Genomic DNA, 18097 nt, shown 5'->3' with positions numbered 1-18097 from the left:
ACTGATATTTTTTGCCAATATACTGAATGTTTGTTTTTTTTTCGAAATTCATGAAATCTACTGATATTTGTGTTTTTCCATAATTGTAAGTAAACTGATGATTATTTTAATAATAAACTTGACATGATTTACGCACGCCCTTTTTTGATGTGTGAAACTTCTAAATTGACCAAAAAAGCATTGTAACTCTACCCAATAGCGCCATTTTACCCACTAACATCATCGTTGTTTATAATAAATTAATATTATTAGTTATTGTTAGATATTCTTAATAGTCTTAAATTATATCTAATATACTTACTACATTTTCCAAAATCTACTGATGTTTTATGGAATCTACTGAATTTTTTGTCAAAATCTACTGAAATTTTAATTTTGAATTTGGCAACACTGATTGCAACAGGTTTTAGTACAGACGTGCGAAGACTCTTGTAACATCCGTGCATTTGATATAATTGTTATTGGTTTAATAATATAAATTTTGAGATATTTGATGCTGTAAAAAGTGTCCCCCAGTTCCCAGTTATACACAGTATGAAAATGATTCCTAATATTATTTACGTTTATCTTCATAACCGCTTAAATTAATTTATCATTAAATAATAATAAACAAACTAAAAATATCCATTAAAATTAATCGAAAGTGATTGTATTTTTACGTATTCGACAATGTTCCAGTCTATTCCATCTTTACTATGTTGCTAGTAAATAATTACTAAATATTTTTCGATTAACTGATTAAATTGATAACAACGTTATCCATTCATGTGTTTATTACAAGGACAATCTGGGCATAGAGAGTGCATTCGTGACAATGTGGAGATCTACGGTGGTAATAACGAGACACGATAAGGTGATCAGCGGAGGATGCGCGTCACTCCGGCAAGTGTGTCGGCAGGAAGAATGTACACGGGAAAGCAAAGCGGTGAAGTATGGTAAATTTGGTTTACATTCCCTGCACTAATTATCATCTAGCTCTGATTAGCTTACCGCCCCTCATTGTTTCTGCAGATTTCCGCATTTCTCCTATCCATCCGAATACTCTACTATTTATACTAGGCCTGTGACATATCGTACCCAGAAGTGGTTGTTGTGTGTGGGCATATTAAAAGAAGAACAGCCATTTTTTTGGAATTTTTATAGAATAATTATTAAAATTATGAGTGATATTATTTGTTATTAAAATTGTTGAAATATATTTAATGACACCACCCACATTTGCCTAGTTGGTTGAGCAGCCGTCTGTGCTATGGGTCATAGATTCAAATCACGAGTGGTCAAAATATTTATATTGTTTTTCTGATGTAGGCCTACGGGCATGGCCCCCACAAGGGGAGGGGGGGATGACAGGGCTCTAACCTGGGGGCCCGGCGTGGCGCGTCTACCTTATAAGTGAGATAAACACACGTCATAAATTTGCTCTAATGGTAAAAAAGTCGCCTGCGGCGCTATTTTACTTGGATTATTAACATTTTAAAATATCTGGTTATGTGATATAATTTTTGATTATTGTGTTTCGATATTCAACAACTCCATAACTCAATTGGGTGTATTCAAGAATACAAAACATTGCTAAAATATATTGAATACTGTCTTTTATTATTACCTGGAATACCTTCAAAACGCTTCTAAAGAGCATCACGCTGCCTTTAACCCTGCGATGGGTAGGAGGGGGCGTCAAAGATCCTGGCCTGGGGGCTCGCTTCAGGATATGGGGGCCATACCTACGGGATCTGGTGCAAGGACTCAATGCGTTGGGCGAATTATCAACAAGTATTCCGACGCTACCAGAGATCAGTCTTCTCTTACGGATCTCTTTTTACCACGTATAATTGGAGAACGCCTTTGATACCAAGCTCTTCGTTGAATGGGCGTCAATGGAATGTAGAACACCTTCCGCCAGCACCACATCTAGAATGCATCAGGTTGACATACCGTATTGGAAGTAGAGGTTCTGATCGAGAATTTTCGAGAAATACTTGAATAAAGTGAATTCCAAATCTTGAGAAAATGGCTAAAACAGATGAATTGAAATAAAAATCGATGTGAATAGGAAATTTCGTTATAAAGCTGATTTCTCGAGAAATCATTAACCAATCTCGAATTCTCTAGAAAATAAATATTATTGGATACGAGAATTCTCGAATGTCGAGAGATGAAAAATATCGAGAAATCACAAACAAGGACGATAGAAAATATCAGCGTTTTAATGAGACTTTTTTAAGGGTCTTTGTGATGCTGCAATTCTTCCAAATTAATATAATGTAATAATATTACGAGTATGTATTTAATGTAATATTAGGATAACGATTTGTTATCAATGTTGTTGCAGCTAGTAGCACATGTAATATTACATTATCTTATCAGTTAACAATATATTATTATGATAAATGAGAAAAAACTATAAAAATAGATAATGGAAAACATAAACAGTACATTGGAACGGTTGGAATAAATAATGTTTAGGTCAAAACAGCTGACCCTGCCTAAATGAATTTAGTTCACTGAACACCAAGTTTATGTTATTACGATAAGACGTACTGATATAATTGTAGTATTGCCAGTATTTTTTCAGTACGAATCAATGTCTGGTAGCGATAAGAATGTAATAATTATATTTACATTTTGTTCCTATTAAAAAAGTGATATTGTGATAGTTTGTAAAGTGTATTCATAGTATTTGATGTCAGTGTTAATTACATTTGAAAGTAAGTTTATAATCATATTATTATTCACTACCTATTTATGTTATAATCATTTAAAAATGGGTTTTTATTTTGTTATTCAATTCAAAGCCTTGATTATCGATTCATAAACATTATTATAAAAGTAGGATGTATTCGACGGTAATGTATTGATTTGTATTTGCTATAATATATTTAATTATAAATTATGAAGAGGATAGTAAATAATATATTTTTTATATTAAGTACGCAAATACAATAGTAGTTACTAATGTCAGTAAGGTAATATACATTGAAATTTTCAATTATATTTATTAAGTAATTGAGAAATTTATTATGTTACTCTTTATGTGTAGATATTATATTAAGTTTATGTTTTAGTAAATTTTTATAATAAAGCAAAAACATTGTCATTACTCATAATCTTTCTTGTTTATGTCAATTTATTACCTGTTTAATATAATTAAAATGGAAACAAAAAATCATAATATAATATTATGATGTATCTAAGTATAAAGTACCTAGGTACATTATATGCCAAACATAACATATTTATTTAATTAGTTTTCCAATAAAATTACTCACTAATATCTATATATATATATATCTTATATTTATTATTAACCATGCCCAATCCTAAGAAGATCATAATTATGGGTATCCACACAGTAGAGGCTGTATTAATAGATTTTTGTATTTAAGAGAAATGGGTGATGGTCACTTGCTCTATCCAATATGTCCATATTCTGTTTCAAACAAATAAATCCTAAAAATTACATAAACCGACGCGGTTATTTCACTGCTACCAGAATTATTATTTTTATATGACGTATAAACATTTTCATGGTATTGAAAAATCGAATTAAATTAAATTATTATTGTGTAAGATAATTATATGTTGTTCATCTAAGCAATATCGCGCAAAGTCAAGTACGTCAGGTAGTCTTTAATACAATGATTCCAAAACCAGATATCAATAATTATACCGGTATTGTAATATATTATCAGAAATAACCTGTAGATGGTATTAACCTATTATTACATATTTAATATTGAATCTAGGTACTAAAATTCTATTACACCGAGGTATTCAACTGAAAAATATATTATGTTATAACTATAATTAATTAAGAGACACAATATTATTATACTTAGTAAAACGGAAATTGCGGGATTACTGCATGAAGCAATATGATTAGAAAAATGGATCTTTGTAGACATATTATGTTTCGGACGAAGTGAATTCTTAATAATAACTAAATCTTATATCCAAATTAGTAATAGTAATCCAAATTAAAACCTTGAAATGGTTATAATATGGTATACATCAGTGTTCCGAAAATTTGTCGGTATCGTAAACCCCTTACAATATGTATGAAGTTTCACGCGTGATAAAAAAGTGTTATTAAAACCACTCATTTCAAAATTTAACCCTTTTTTTAAATTTTAATTAATACACATATAAAAAATAAAACATACTTATAATTTATTAATATATTATAATTAGGTAAAGAATGTAAATTAAAAATATAGTATAAGAAAAATTTATTGAAACATTTAAAAAAAATTACATAAATTTATAATTATTAAAAAACATCAATTCAAAAAGCACAATAAAAGTTAATGTTTTCTGTTTCTGAATATTTTTGGTTATTAAATCTATCATAGGTTTTATCAAGTTCAAAAGAGCCAAGCGTACGCATGCTTCAAGATCATTTAAATCGATTTTCATTTTTTTTTGTTTGATTGTAGTCATTTCAGAAAAACCAGTTTCACATAAATATGTTGACGAGAACATAATTATTATTAAGAGTCGCAACGCCTTTCCACTTAAATTCTTCATCAAGATTCAAATCTAATACCATCCAAAATCCTGGAAGTTATTTTTCCTTAAATATTATAATATTTAAATTGTTGTCGCTGGATTTTCTTCCATAGGTGATAGCCTATTGTCGGTTTTATTTTCGTTTTTATTTATGTTATTTTCGCAAATATCCTACTGGAAAAACAGTCCTGATTTTTTTGCAGTCTTTCCAAATGTGTTTTCATTATATAATGCGTCTTATTTTTGTCAAAAAATAAAACTTTTACTATTTACCAATTCATTGTATTTTGAGAAAATAATTACCATAAATGCCTTTATTAAGATCAAATTAATATTATTTTGTACGTAGCAGTAATTTTGTCATTCATTATAAAAAAAACTTTGTGGATCTTGTAGAGAAAGATTGAGACTATTCAGAATATATTTTCTACATTTGTATAATTTGACTAGGCGACTCGCGGACTACTGGCTACGGAGCACTGGTATACATTATTATTTTCATATTATTATAACACTGTGTAATCAACTCTTCTGCATAGACCAGATCAACGACAAATATCTGTCCGTAACGGTCGTGAGCACGTCACACGTCTTGCATAAAGAACTATTTAAAATATATGTATAAAAACTGTAAACAATGACCTTGTTTTTTATATTCTACTGGGGATGGAAAAAACTTTGCAAATGTACTGAAAAACAAGTAAATGTAATAATATTTAGAGATTTACTGTTTCGTCGGGAGTCGCAACGCGTGGTCATGTAAAATCTTGTTTTTAGTACCTACATGTACTGCTAAATTACATTTAAGTTAATAAATTCTCGCAAGTATGAAGTTAAATTTAATTTCAAATAAATGATTACGTGCGTTTTGTGTCACTGTTAAAGTTTATCAACAATTGTATAATTTGTATGTGGTTATATTATGTATCTTAATCTGGATAAGGCAGTATAAATATGAATAAATTACTTGTATTTCACTGAGTAAGTACAATACAATATAATCCTTACTTATAAAGCCAGGCGCAGACACCACTACTGACCATAGCCATGAGTGGCTGCCATACACTATGGATTGTAGTATTTTCTACAGTTTGTAGAATACGAATTTTAAGTTGCTGCGTCGAACACATTCAGTAAGTCGCAACCAACGGTATTTGTGCCGGCATGTAGGTTAAAATAATTGTTTTTATTTAAGGTACTTAGATCTGAAAACTATGGCACCAAATCAACAAAATCCTGTCAACATGGAAGAGACCAGTTTTCCTGACTATCCGTACCCTTCATTAAGAGATGATATAATGAAAGACGCTGATCAGTGGCTACAAGGAAAGGTGCTTGATGATGGAGCTGAAGGGTTCTGGAGAATCCACAATGATATTTATGATTTTTCTGAATTTATTAATAAACATCCTGGAGGGGCGGATTGGCTTGAAATGACAAAAGTAAGTTTTTTTTGGTGACTGTCATGTTTTTTTCTCTTAGCTTAATAGCGCCTGTACACGTGCGTGGACTTATCTTGACAATAATTGAAAACCTGAGAATGAAAACTGGAAAAAGACCAAATAATAGAGAATTTTACAGGAGAGCCTATAAACTGATTTTAAAAATATTGTGATTCTATCATTCAAAAAGTGAGTGTAACATGATAGTTAAAGTGGTTTTGAACAGTGGTTTTTTTGATGAAATTACCGAAAAGCCAAAGAGATTGGACTCTCTCTTTGCGAAAAACCGTTTTTAGACTTTTTGGTTTTTGTCCTGTTTTCATTCTCAGGTCTTCAATTCTTTACACGTAAACGTTCTGAATGTCTCTCCAATCTCATTCTTCAAGAGTAACCGAAGCGCGATGTGGTCATTTTTGGTACTATTTGACTGGACGTATTGAAAATCAGTTAACGTCAAAATGAGTAGATCGTTTTTTTACCGGCAAGTTCGCCGTTATCGTTCTACTGCGCAGGCGCAGATCTTACTTGCGCACAAAAAATCAGAATAATTCAGAAGCTTCCAAGCTTGTTTGATTCATGCACGCAATCTCGCCAACTGCAGGATAATACATGTTTCCTCAAACATTTTCTTACTGTGCACAGTAAATCTATGCACTATGCAAACGGGATATAAGAGCTCGGTGTAGCGTTTTTTCGGTGCGGAACGTGTAGCGTGCATATTGTGTATACTTGTTTAAGGTCTTACAAGTCTACTACAAGTACTAGTACAAGCCTTTAATCAGCCTTTCTAAAAGAGGCACCTAGCGAAAAAATACGAAGCTTGCAACTGGAGACATTTTTTTGATAATTTACAATTTAAACTGTTATAATTAATAAATATGTATCTGAAAACATTAAAAAGAAAAATATTTTTATTTTAAGTCAAAGATAAACCTACAATTTAAGAAAAATGTTATAAATAGTGAATTTTGTGCGGGGTCCCACGTTATTATCACATATTATTTTATAGTCATATATATTATTAAATTTAGTTATTTAAGTTTTCTATTTTTTGTGACAGAGATTTTTGACTTATTCATAGTTTTATTATTTTTTATATTCATTTTAAAAAACATCGATTATGCATCGAACTTGAAATCCTTTTTATTTATATCAAATCGAGCTTCAGTATTGGGACCATACCTAATAACTACTAGTCATAGTAAAAAAATAATTTTTAAATTTCCAAAATGTTATTAAAAGTTACACGAGTAAAATAAATTATTTTTGTATAAAATTACTAAATGATTTTTTATTTCAAGGGCACAGATATAACAGAAGCATTTGAATGTCACCACATCACTACGCTTCCAGAAAGGATGCTCAGTAAATTTCACATAAAACCAGCGGAAAAATTAAGAAATTCTCCTTTCTCTTTCGAAGACAAAGGATTTTACAGGACACTAAAAGTTAAAGTAAGAGAAGAAATAAAAAAGTTCCCACAGAATCTGGAATCGAAAAGTAAAAGACTGATTGAGTGCCTTACTTTAACTACTGTTATACTGGCTATTGCGGGATGCCAGGTACCTTGGATGGGAGCAAAAATAGCCCTGTTATGTGGCTCAGGATTATTCCTTGCTTGGACGACGATTTGTGCTCATAACTTCTTTCATCAAAGAGACAACTGGAGGATGTATTTGTTCAATCTCAGTTTTCTGTCATGTAGGTGAGTTGATATATTTTTTAAAAACACTGATGTTTGGCTGAGCTATAAACAACTCAAGATATTAAATGATAATTTATGGTTTTGACTTTTTAGATTTTTAAAAAGCCTTAATATTTAACAATTAAATTGAGAAACAAGGTGAGTACTATCTTCACTGTCGATTCCGCATTGAAATTTAGAATCATTTATTATATCGAAGCAAGCTAGGGATTCTGCAAGATTGCAGCGAACAACTCATATTATTAATATTAATAATTGACTAATATTAATAGCTCTTTAGTGTGATTACTGATTATCTTGAAAATAGTTTAAGTAAAGTAATCTAATTACTATTGACATTACGTCACTTATATTATTTTACTTTATTGTAATGTACTTACACCTCGTTTAACAAGTCAAGGGCGTTCCTTTGCGGCCCGCGGTTAAAGAGCATTACGAAAATAGTATTAAGGTCTCTAATTTATTGTCAAGTTATACCGTAATTTGACATCGAATTATGACTATATTTTACAATATCCATTTTGGAAATACCCTGAAATTGTTACCTTGATACAATTTAAACACATTTTCACAAAGTATTAGCTATTTTTGTTTGGTAACAACTTACAGACAAATAAACATGCTGGTTAAATCTACCGCTATTTGCGATTATTTTAATGGACAAAAATATTCTTAAGGACAAGGCTATACCTCAGTTCAGGCATGGTCTTAAAAGATCGTGGCTAGGCGATGCGCGGATTGTAAAAATGACGCGTGCCGAACGAAATATAATTTGTCATATAAATCCAACATGCGTCCATTTAATGTTCTGTTTATTGTTCTATTTAGTAACAATAATAATATATTCATTGACATGTTTTCTTTTTCAAGTAAATGGGTAACATTTTTTAGTCATCTTTACACGATTTAAAAATTAATACCCCCGTCGCCATCACGAAACAATTTGACGTGTTCAAAGCTCGACTTTCGCTCTCCGATTGCCAGCGAGTCCAAAATTTCGTCGCACCTATAGTTGAAAATTATTTGCCGTTTCACTAAAGTACGCTCTTAAACTTTTTCTTATCTTGATTAAATCTTTTATTATTGTCGAGTTATTCTATATCGTTTGGTGCAGATTACGATTTCTTCTACTGCGCACAATTTACATAGGGTAATTTTAATTTTTCTTACCGTTATTATTTCCAACTGGTCATACAGGAAGCCTATTACATCATTTTAGATTATTCGCCGTCGCTTTAAATACGACATATTTTCTGTCAACACTATCGAACTTCATGCTTATGCCCTTATGTGGTATGTTTATAACAAAATAATGAATGTACATGATATGCCGGAAGAACTAGAGACTAAGATGTAACTCCTAGCCATAACTAACAATGGTTGCAATACAATGAGGATTATATTTACGATTATATGGGTCGTTCGCACATATATAGTTTTCTGAATTTAACAATTATTATCAATCTTCTTTCATAGTGGATACACTTTCATTATATGGGTACCTACACTTTTGGCAATATTGATATATTTTTAAATCACGATAATCAGTTTATGAAATTTATATTAGTATAATATTTAGATGTCTATGACTATGGTAGTTTATAGTGGGTCTTTAATTCATCAGACGCTACGTCCTTTATTTAGTAAGTCAATGGTACACGTTACACGGATCGGCAATGGAATCATGGCGGACATACATGGCTTAAATTTGAGACTTTCCCTTTCAAAAATTATTGAATAAAAAATATCTGTATTACAAAAATATTCGTCAAATGAATTTATTTGGTTATATACTGAAAAAAAAGGATTTTAAAATAATATTGTAATTTTAAATGACTTGTGGGTTTGCTGCCAAAAGTTGGTAAGTCGATAATTTGGGTATTTTGAGTTAACAGCGGATTGTGTCTATATATATACTAGAAAAAAATGTCATCCGATGTATAGAATATGCACATAAAGCACAAAGAACTTAGCATTTTGCCTGATTTTAGAGGGCATGTCAAACATCAATTGTACAAACTTCAACTTGAAATTACTCCATAACAAGATTTCGAGACTTTTGACCAACTTTTGGCAGTATTTATTTTTTCGATGTTTTAATATCGTTAGTATTATTACTCGTGGATATCGGGTTCGACTCCCGAGCTCTGCAAATTCACATATTGTTTTTTTCAATGCATGTTGGGACCCAAAGCATGGATCTAATAGATTAGGCAAGTATTTAATAACCATTTCTCGTAAAAACAACAATCTGTTAAGTAAATTTTTCGTGAAGCAGTCAAGATCCACTCAAATATTAGAAACATTTAAAAAAAATATGGTTTTAAAAATGTCCTGCCATTGAAAATTATGGTATATTTTTTTGCAAAAAAACTCGTAGAAATTCTTATTTATGTATTGAAATTTCAATACCATAGACCAGTAAAGTAAAAAAAGTCGAATAAATAAAACTTCACAGCGTGTAGGTATATTTTTTATTGAACTTACTGTACCTATTATATTTAGAAGTTTCGTGGTATTATACATTTATGTTATTATAATATAAGTATACTAATTTATGTATGCGATTTGTAAAATTTATGTACTATCAATATCTAATCAATTTAATGGTGTTAACTCTCAATGTAAGACATATTATCATTAATTAAAATAAAACAACATATTATAATGAATATGTAGTAGGTACTTAATAAAAATACATTAGTGTCAATCAATATTTGTAGATATTTTTAGCTAATTTACAATGCCCGGCAAAAACTGGTTATACAATTATCAAATTAATAGATTGAGTATTGGTACTTCACGGTGTAAAGACATAATTAAATGAAATTACAAAACTTAACTTAACTTAAAATACTTTATTTAATAACTTTTCACGATAAACTTATTGTAGAACATTTATTTATGTGGTCAGAGAAATAAAATCAGACAAGATTTAAATAATTCATTAAGTACCTATGCATTTTTTAATAATATAAATAATGGCGCTGATTTACAAATTCTGAAAGTAATGTTTTGAATGAATATGACTTAAGGTGATAAGTTGGGTCCTGTAGACGTTTGAAAAACGAATAATAAATACATTAAGTACACATTTATTTATAAAGATTTTAACCCTCTATCTTGATTGTCCCACGTTGGCCTTGTTGGTAAAGCTGCTGTTTTGCGCTTTGTCAAAAAAATGCATAATCAGACAGAGGCGTATCAGTGTAGTAAAAAATGCAAAGTTATGAAGCGTACACTCTAACCTTAGGTACAATATACAATTAAACAAAAAATAAAAACATTATGTATGAGGAAGAACCATCAGCTATGCGTTGCCGTTTGATAAATGAATGAGTTAAGCGATGGTGTGTTCGGAGAAGTCAGGAGACTCTACAAAGAATCCGTCAGGTTGATGCAGCAGCTTACAGATGAATAGTTGAGTCTGAAATACCAGAACTAAGACAGTACGCCAAAAAATACTTGTCACGTCGGGGTCACCACTATGTGGAGAGAAAGACAAAGGTCGCAGTCGCTTGAAAGTTTAGAGGAGAGAGTTTATATTTTGTTGTTACAAGAATAAATAAATACAATGGTAAAGATGACAGAATAATATTATTATAATCGCGGGTACGGATGTACTGATGAAATTGACTATATTAATGAACTGACTAGCGATGTACTGAGATGTTAATATAACCGAGAAACTGGACTCGAGTTGAATGACGGTTGACTGTGTGGAGTGACCGGAATGAGTATTGCGCCGAGTGATGGACTCAAATGGAGTGACGAGTCATGGATCGTCCTTGCTTTTTAAATGCACTCCATGTACTCCAAGAGACATTGTTGCAATAATTAAACAAATCATAGTATACGGTATTGATCAAGTTTATGATTAAGGAAATGCTCACGATCGCTTTTGCTACATTGTTTGGTTTTGACGACAAAACATATATATTATATTATAGTGTGTCACCCTTGTAATGCTGAGTCCTGAGTGGTATGATTATTACACGTATCAGAGATACGAAGACAGGGATAAAATGTATGGGAATATTGCCATCTGGTAAATTTTGCTAGTCGTAAAGATAATTATATTGTTATTCCTTTTAACCTCTAAATTTAATTATGTATTACGCTATGGAACAATAATATTAAATATCAAATATGGAATGAAATATTGGTTAAAAACCGTGCTGCTTAACGGGGATCTAACAATAAAATATTCATACACAAGATTGCCAATCCATGAACTATACGTGTCTTCATAACTTCCCAATTTCAATATTCTCACTGAAATGTGAGAGGGATTTTTTTGAAAGTTAAAATGACAAACGCCACCTACGTCTTTTTTGCAAAAATTTGTCAAGTGGGCAATAAAGTTGAAATTTAATATTACTCAAAGCTGGTATGGAAATAATAGTTCACGGATAGTGACATCACTACGAGAGCTACTATAATTTATTATTGTAAAATTAACTGGTATTTAAAATCAGGTATATTTTAACAGGCGAAAAATATTGTTCAATTATCCACTCCGTATCGGTTCAAATATTACAGTTCATTATCGATAATATATCCATAATATTGATTATATATGGTAACTATATAATTATTTTTTACCTGTATCTTATTTTTATATTAATTTAATAACCTGTCGAAGGTTTTTCTTGTCAATTATTTTGTATTGCGTATGTATATGGCATTTTTACGCATGTCTTATAAAACCTTGCAAGTTGACTTAAACAAAATTTAACATATTTTTCAATCGTAAGTAAAAATAGTTATTTCGCTTTCACATGCAGCGAATTTTATTGGCACTATATAAATCCGCGCGATAATTTTCCGCTAAGCGGTTGCAGTGGAGCGTAGATCTGTATATCAGGTTTCATATTAAACTCGTCGCTTCATTATAATCTGAAAGCAGCTGTACAATTTTACACTCCACTGAAAAAATATCTCGCGAATTTATGTATAAAGTGATAAAATTCGGCGCGTGTAAAAACGAAGTGAAGTGCTACAACAGTAGTGTTTTAATGTTATCTAGTACTAGAATAACGACATTGATATTGTCATATTTTTTAATATATAAATATAAAAAGGATTTAAAATAAATTAAATAATGTATTTTTTTAAAACAATTATGTTTTGTCAATCTCTTCTACGTAACATATTCAAAAGAATTTATCAAACTACATTTTAATGATAAAAATAAACAAAACAAAAAATGTAATCACATTATGAAAAACTCGTCCAATGGACCGTTATTTTCGTCCAAAGCGTTTTTTCTAATTGTAAGTTTACCCTCGAAGAAAAAAAATATCTTTACTTTCAATATTAATTGATTTAAATACTTTTTAATTAAGATAATTTTATAATAAATTGCATCTTCCATCATGCCATTATTAGATGTCGCTAATTACTTACAATTAATACGTTTGAGTGGTTGAGTTACAAAATACGCTCTGGCGATTTTTTTCTACTTAAAAACTGTTTTTATTTAATACCTTCTACGTCAATATATATAATTTTATTTTCTTATAACATTAACTAACATAAAACGATGATGATAAGTACCGATCCCAATTTTCAAGGAAATTTCATGCCATTTAAACATATCCAAAGCAGCGTTTCGAAAATTTCCAGAGCTTATTTTGCGATTCGACAACTCATTATTACAAGTTTGTATTATTTATCCTTAAAAATATCATTGTTGATTTTTCAATGTGTATTTTACCCAGATCAAAGACTTTGGACAAGTGTTTAGTACAAAAAGTCAAAGTTCCTATAGCCTTAAATTTTTTGAGGCTTGCCTTCTTTTGTTTTCTTTTACTTTTTTCTTCTGTTTATATCAGCATATAAATTATTTTGTCATTATAAATATCCATTGTGATACCGTCATTTTGAAAATATCCAAAAAGGAAAGATGTCGTTTGATATAGAATTCATACCTAATCCTCTCTGTTTCCATTACAAAAAGGAAAAAAAAAGAGAATATCAATACTGACCCTTATTTACAAGATACGGATACACAAATAGAAGTTTCTCCTCGAGGGCCATTATTGATTCACTTGGTACCTATAGAAAAAGAGCAAATATTTTTGTTTGTTGAACAGAATACTAATAGAGAACTAATACTAACCTCCGGTCATTTTGGCGGATACATCGTCATATACTGGGTGGACAAATTTTATTAAATTTATCAACTGAGTTTAATTGTTAGCCATGTTATCAACCATTAAGCTCATTTTCTGAATTAAAATAATATGAAGTGAGATAATTTAATCCAGCCGTATGCCGTAAGTATTGTCGTTTGTTGAATGACAGTTGAAACTAAATTGATTAGTAAGAACCATATTTCAACAAAGTTAATCAACCTGTAAGCTGACGTAATTTATAATTTTAGTCGATTCAACTATAAATCTTTATTTGAGTGTCGTATGTAACAGTATGTTTTCATTCACAAAAACTTTATAGTTGTTGGACAAAATTATGTGATGCCACCTTGATTACAAGTTTTGATTCAACTTAAGCGAATTGTGTAAAAGTGTATATTAATTTGTTGTTCAACTTTTAATTGATCAACAAAAATTAACACGTGGGAACGCAGTACCTAGTATAAAATATTGTCTTTAGAAAAACTATCAAATATATAATTTTATTAAAATTACATGAAACGCATTATTTCTTATGAATTAAATTCAATATGTAATGGAGTTTTTACCTCCTCTATTGTATTGATTTACTATATAAGGTAGAGTTAAGAGTGTTCGTTGTCAGTATGTGTTTGCCTTTGGTGAGTGTATACGACGCCTGAAGATGCCAAAGGCGAAACCCGGGTCGCGAGAAACGACTTAAATGGAATAGTACAAAGCTTGAATCCATTAGAATTTAAATTCAAATTCCATCAAGTACCTTCGGTCGAAAGTATTAATATTAATAAAATAACTTACCGTCATAATATCTGTATGAGAAAAGTAATCTACAGTAAATTCAGATTTTGTGATAATGAGTTACTATCATGTCAATATTTTACTCATCGTCTTTAACAGCAAAGAAAAATATTAAAATATCTTTGGTGGTAGACTTTAAAAAAATTGAAAAATATTATTTTATATATAATATAATTCAAATATTATATTAGTCAAAGATATAGTTGTCTTAAATTATGTGGGTCTCTACAGAGCGGAAGATTTATTGATAGATTTATTTTTACGAGAAATGGATGTAAGCCACTTGCTCAACCTATTAGGTCCCATACTTTGAGTTCAAACACACATTCAAAAACAATATCTTAATTTTGTCAGAACCGGGATTCGAACCCGGGATCGACAACATTAGAAGCCGACGCATCCCACTAAAATGCCCAACTAAGATGGCCCACTAAAATACCATATGTTTAATTCCCGAAAAAACATCAAATTGTTCCTCTTGTAAAGGCATCTACATAATTTACCTCTCACATACCGAAATGTATTTTTATTTCAAATATCCATAATTCAAGGTTAAAAAAAGTCAGAATATTTTATTATACCGTAAAAACCGGCTCGATTTCAGAAAAAATGAAATCAGTGTGAAGGTCAATGGATCGATATTGTTTTGTTGGTTTTGAAACACTGTTTCTTACGTAAATATTATTTTTTCTATTTTTCAATGAATAGTAATAATCTCTTTTGCGTTCTAATGATTTACTAAAATATAAAGATCTGTATCCACGGGCGCCCCAATTTAAAATACCAAACTCGGAAAAATTACTCAGTTTAACACAAATGACCTTAGTGATCCCTTAAAACCCGCTGGATAGAAAATGAAAGTAGGTTTATATACGTGGCAGCGAAGAACTAACGACCCGGAAGCGTGGAAAGAACTAAGGGAGGCATTCGTATAGCAGTGGATCGACCCCCGGTAATGATGATGATGATTCATGGAAGTTTGTGGTTGCTAACATAATATTATTTTTTCTATATTTCAATTATTTTTTAATATTTTATTTGACACTTAATTCCCTTTGACATAATTCGATTCGATGTCATAAATTTGATTAAAATAATTACAACTTTTTATATACAACGTTTTTAAATTTTCTGTTGAATTATTATGATCAATATGCTCAAACTTGTAGTTGATATGAAGTAAATAAAAACAAACAAACAAATATAGAAAACTGAAATGTCATTTTGAGATTTCATTTTGATTTCCATAGTAAAGCACGTTTAGTACACCCACCAACAATAGTCTTTTACTTTTTACGGATTTTTCTGAAATAACTTTCAATACAAAACAGAATTAACTGTAAATGAATTCAATTCTGCCTAGAGATGGCTGAAAGTATTAAAAGAATGCATTGGCATCGTGTTCTGATATATTCTAAAAGTTTCAAATGTCTAGCTAGTCGGGAAGTTGTTAAAAATTGATTGCAAGATTTGTACTGGACAAACAACCACCCGACAAACAAGAATACGAGCTAATAAAAACGTTGTAAAATATAGTTTTACAGACATACTATTATTACATATTTAAAAAAATGAATATCGTCATAGAATAATAAATCCTGGGTCTGGCAAGTACACAAATTGTTTTGCAATTTGTGTATGAGTCAGAGTACGGACCTAATAGGTTGAGCAAGTGGCTGACATCCATTTCTCGTAAAAATAAAAATCTGTTAATACAAACCTCCACTCTGTGGAGGCCCATATGATCCTATTAGGATCGGACATGGTCAAAAGAAGAAATAATATAAACTATAGATTATCTTTTATATAACTAATCACCTTCCCACTTACTTCAATTTGTATTTTAAGAATTCTGATTTTTTTTATTAATAAGCATCAATATCTTTGAAAACAAAAAAATAATAATCTCACTTTAAACATATTGAGTGTTATTTTCGCCTACTATGACCGAGTGGAAACGTGTTGGGTAATGATATCATGGGTGCCGACTTCGAATTCTTGGTCTGGAAAAATTCACATATTGTTTCCAATGTGTCTTTGTAGACAGAGTAATCATTTCTAGTAAAAATATAGATTTGTTAATAATTTAACCTTCACATTGTGGAGACCCATAGTAAGCTAGCTCGTCATATTGAAAGAAAAATAATCGATGCAAATTTATCAAAGTATCGACCATAAACTATCTGTATCAAATAATATTTGCCTGTGGGAGAATTATTTCTGAAAAAAAAAATCATCAAATATCGATATCGAAAGAAAGTGTTGACATATCGTTAAAAAAAAACGTTATGCGTCAAATGCATTATCATCACATTATGTGCTGTCACGTGCTGTCACAATAAGATGCCACTATGGGAAAAATTATGCAATGTCGTTTTTCTTGGTATTTAAAATGTTATCAGACTGATGCTCCCATTCCGTAGCACATTTTGAACCTTTAAACGAAGATAGTCAATTAGCAACAATAATGAGGTCACCTTACGCGTACCGCGCTACATCGGCAACGGCATGACTCAATAAACGTTTTTTATTATATTGTGCATGCCTACACATTTTCGACTCACGTCAAAACGCGCGCTCGTTGTTTTATTTTTTTCTCTATGGATTTTCTATGAAATTATAAAACTATTATCTATGGTCTGCTGGATGGGTTCTGTTCAACATTATCAATATATGCAATATAGCAAGTAATTTTAACGTACGAATAATAATTCGAAATACTAATAATTTAGAGTTAGCATTTTATTTTCCATACTTATTTGAATTTATAGAGATAGTGATCATTTAAAATAGTTTGCGAAATGACGAAAACATAGACTAAATTTGTCGTCGTACCAGCGTGGGACGTGATTATAATGTAAATGCAGCATTAGGATTGAATATGATAATGTAAAGTGTGTGTTTATTTCAAATGTATATTTTGATGTTATAACTAATTGTTAAAAAATGACTTATGTAATATTTATAAACAAATGTCGATAATATTGATAGAGTTAAATTGTTATATTTTATGTAAAACAGTAGTTTGCCATTTTCTCTCTAAAGTAAAGCATACTGATATTCAAAGAGTATCTAGCTGATATTTTAAAATACCCTTTTATGACTTTTTACTCTGAATCTAGTCGCACATCGAAAAAAAAATTATGTAAATTTTAAATGGCAACAGGATTCGAGCTGGCAACCAACAGCTTTAAGGGCGGACGATCTATACACTAATTTACTGAGAGCGCCTCACTTTACTTTAACGTATTATTAATCACGAGACGGATTTCTAGATTCCGTTTCGGATAAAAATTAATATTATTAACGAAACAAATTAATGATGAATAATTGCTACATCCAGTTTTTTGGTTCGACAAAACTTGTTCTGCAGACTTCTTTGGCTGCAAAGAAAAAAACAGGTTAAAATAATTGCTACCTACCTATCTTTGCTTATTATTTTTTTGTGATTTTAACTACATATTAATGGGGTAATATTTCCTTTTAATTTTGTACAATTTTAAAAT

The 18097-nt window shown here is 30.4% G+C and overlaps 1 protein-coding gene across 2 annotated transcripts in view; it reads left to right on the top strand.

The window, feature by feature from the left end:
• The first annotated feature begins 408 nt into the window (after positions 1–408).
• LOC147073794 (cytochrome b5-related protein-like) overlaps positions 409–18097 on the top strand; it is a 37654-nt gene continuing 19965 nt past the window's right edge. The window contains exons 1-3 of one of the 2 annotated variants that reach the window (XM_085944243.1): positions 409–935; positions 5705–5951; positions 7253–7656. In XM_085944243.1, the coding sequence (XP_085800369.1) occupies positions 868–935; positions 5705–5951; positions 7253–7656 (719 nt within the window). In that variant the 5' untranslated portion in view covers positions 409–867. Of the gene's footprint in view, positions 936–2573; positions 2709–5704; positions 5952–7252; positions 7657–18097 lie in introns of those variants that run through there. The other variant, XM_085944244.1, reaches the window with a different exon arrangement.

The sequence above is a fragment of the Rhyacophila brunnea genome, unplaced genomic scaffold (genome assembly GCF_057557595.1).
Source record: "Rhyacophila brunnea isolate RB1 unplaced genomic scaffold, BYU_Rbru_1.0 scaffold_17, whole genome shotgun sequence".
NCBI classification, from domain to species: Eukaryota; Metazoa; Arthropoda; class Insecta; order Trichoptera; family Rhyacophilidae; genus Rhyacophila; species Rhyacophila brunnea.
The sequence above is the reverse complement of the archived record's forward strand: the minus strand, read 5'-3'. Positions and strand labels throughout refer to the sequence as shown.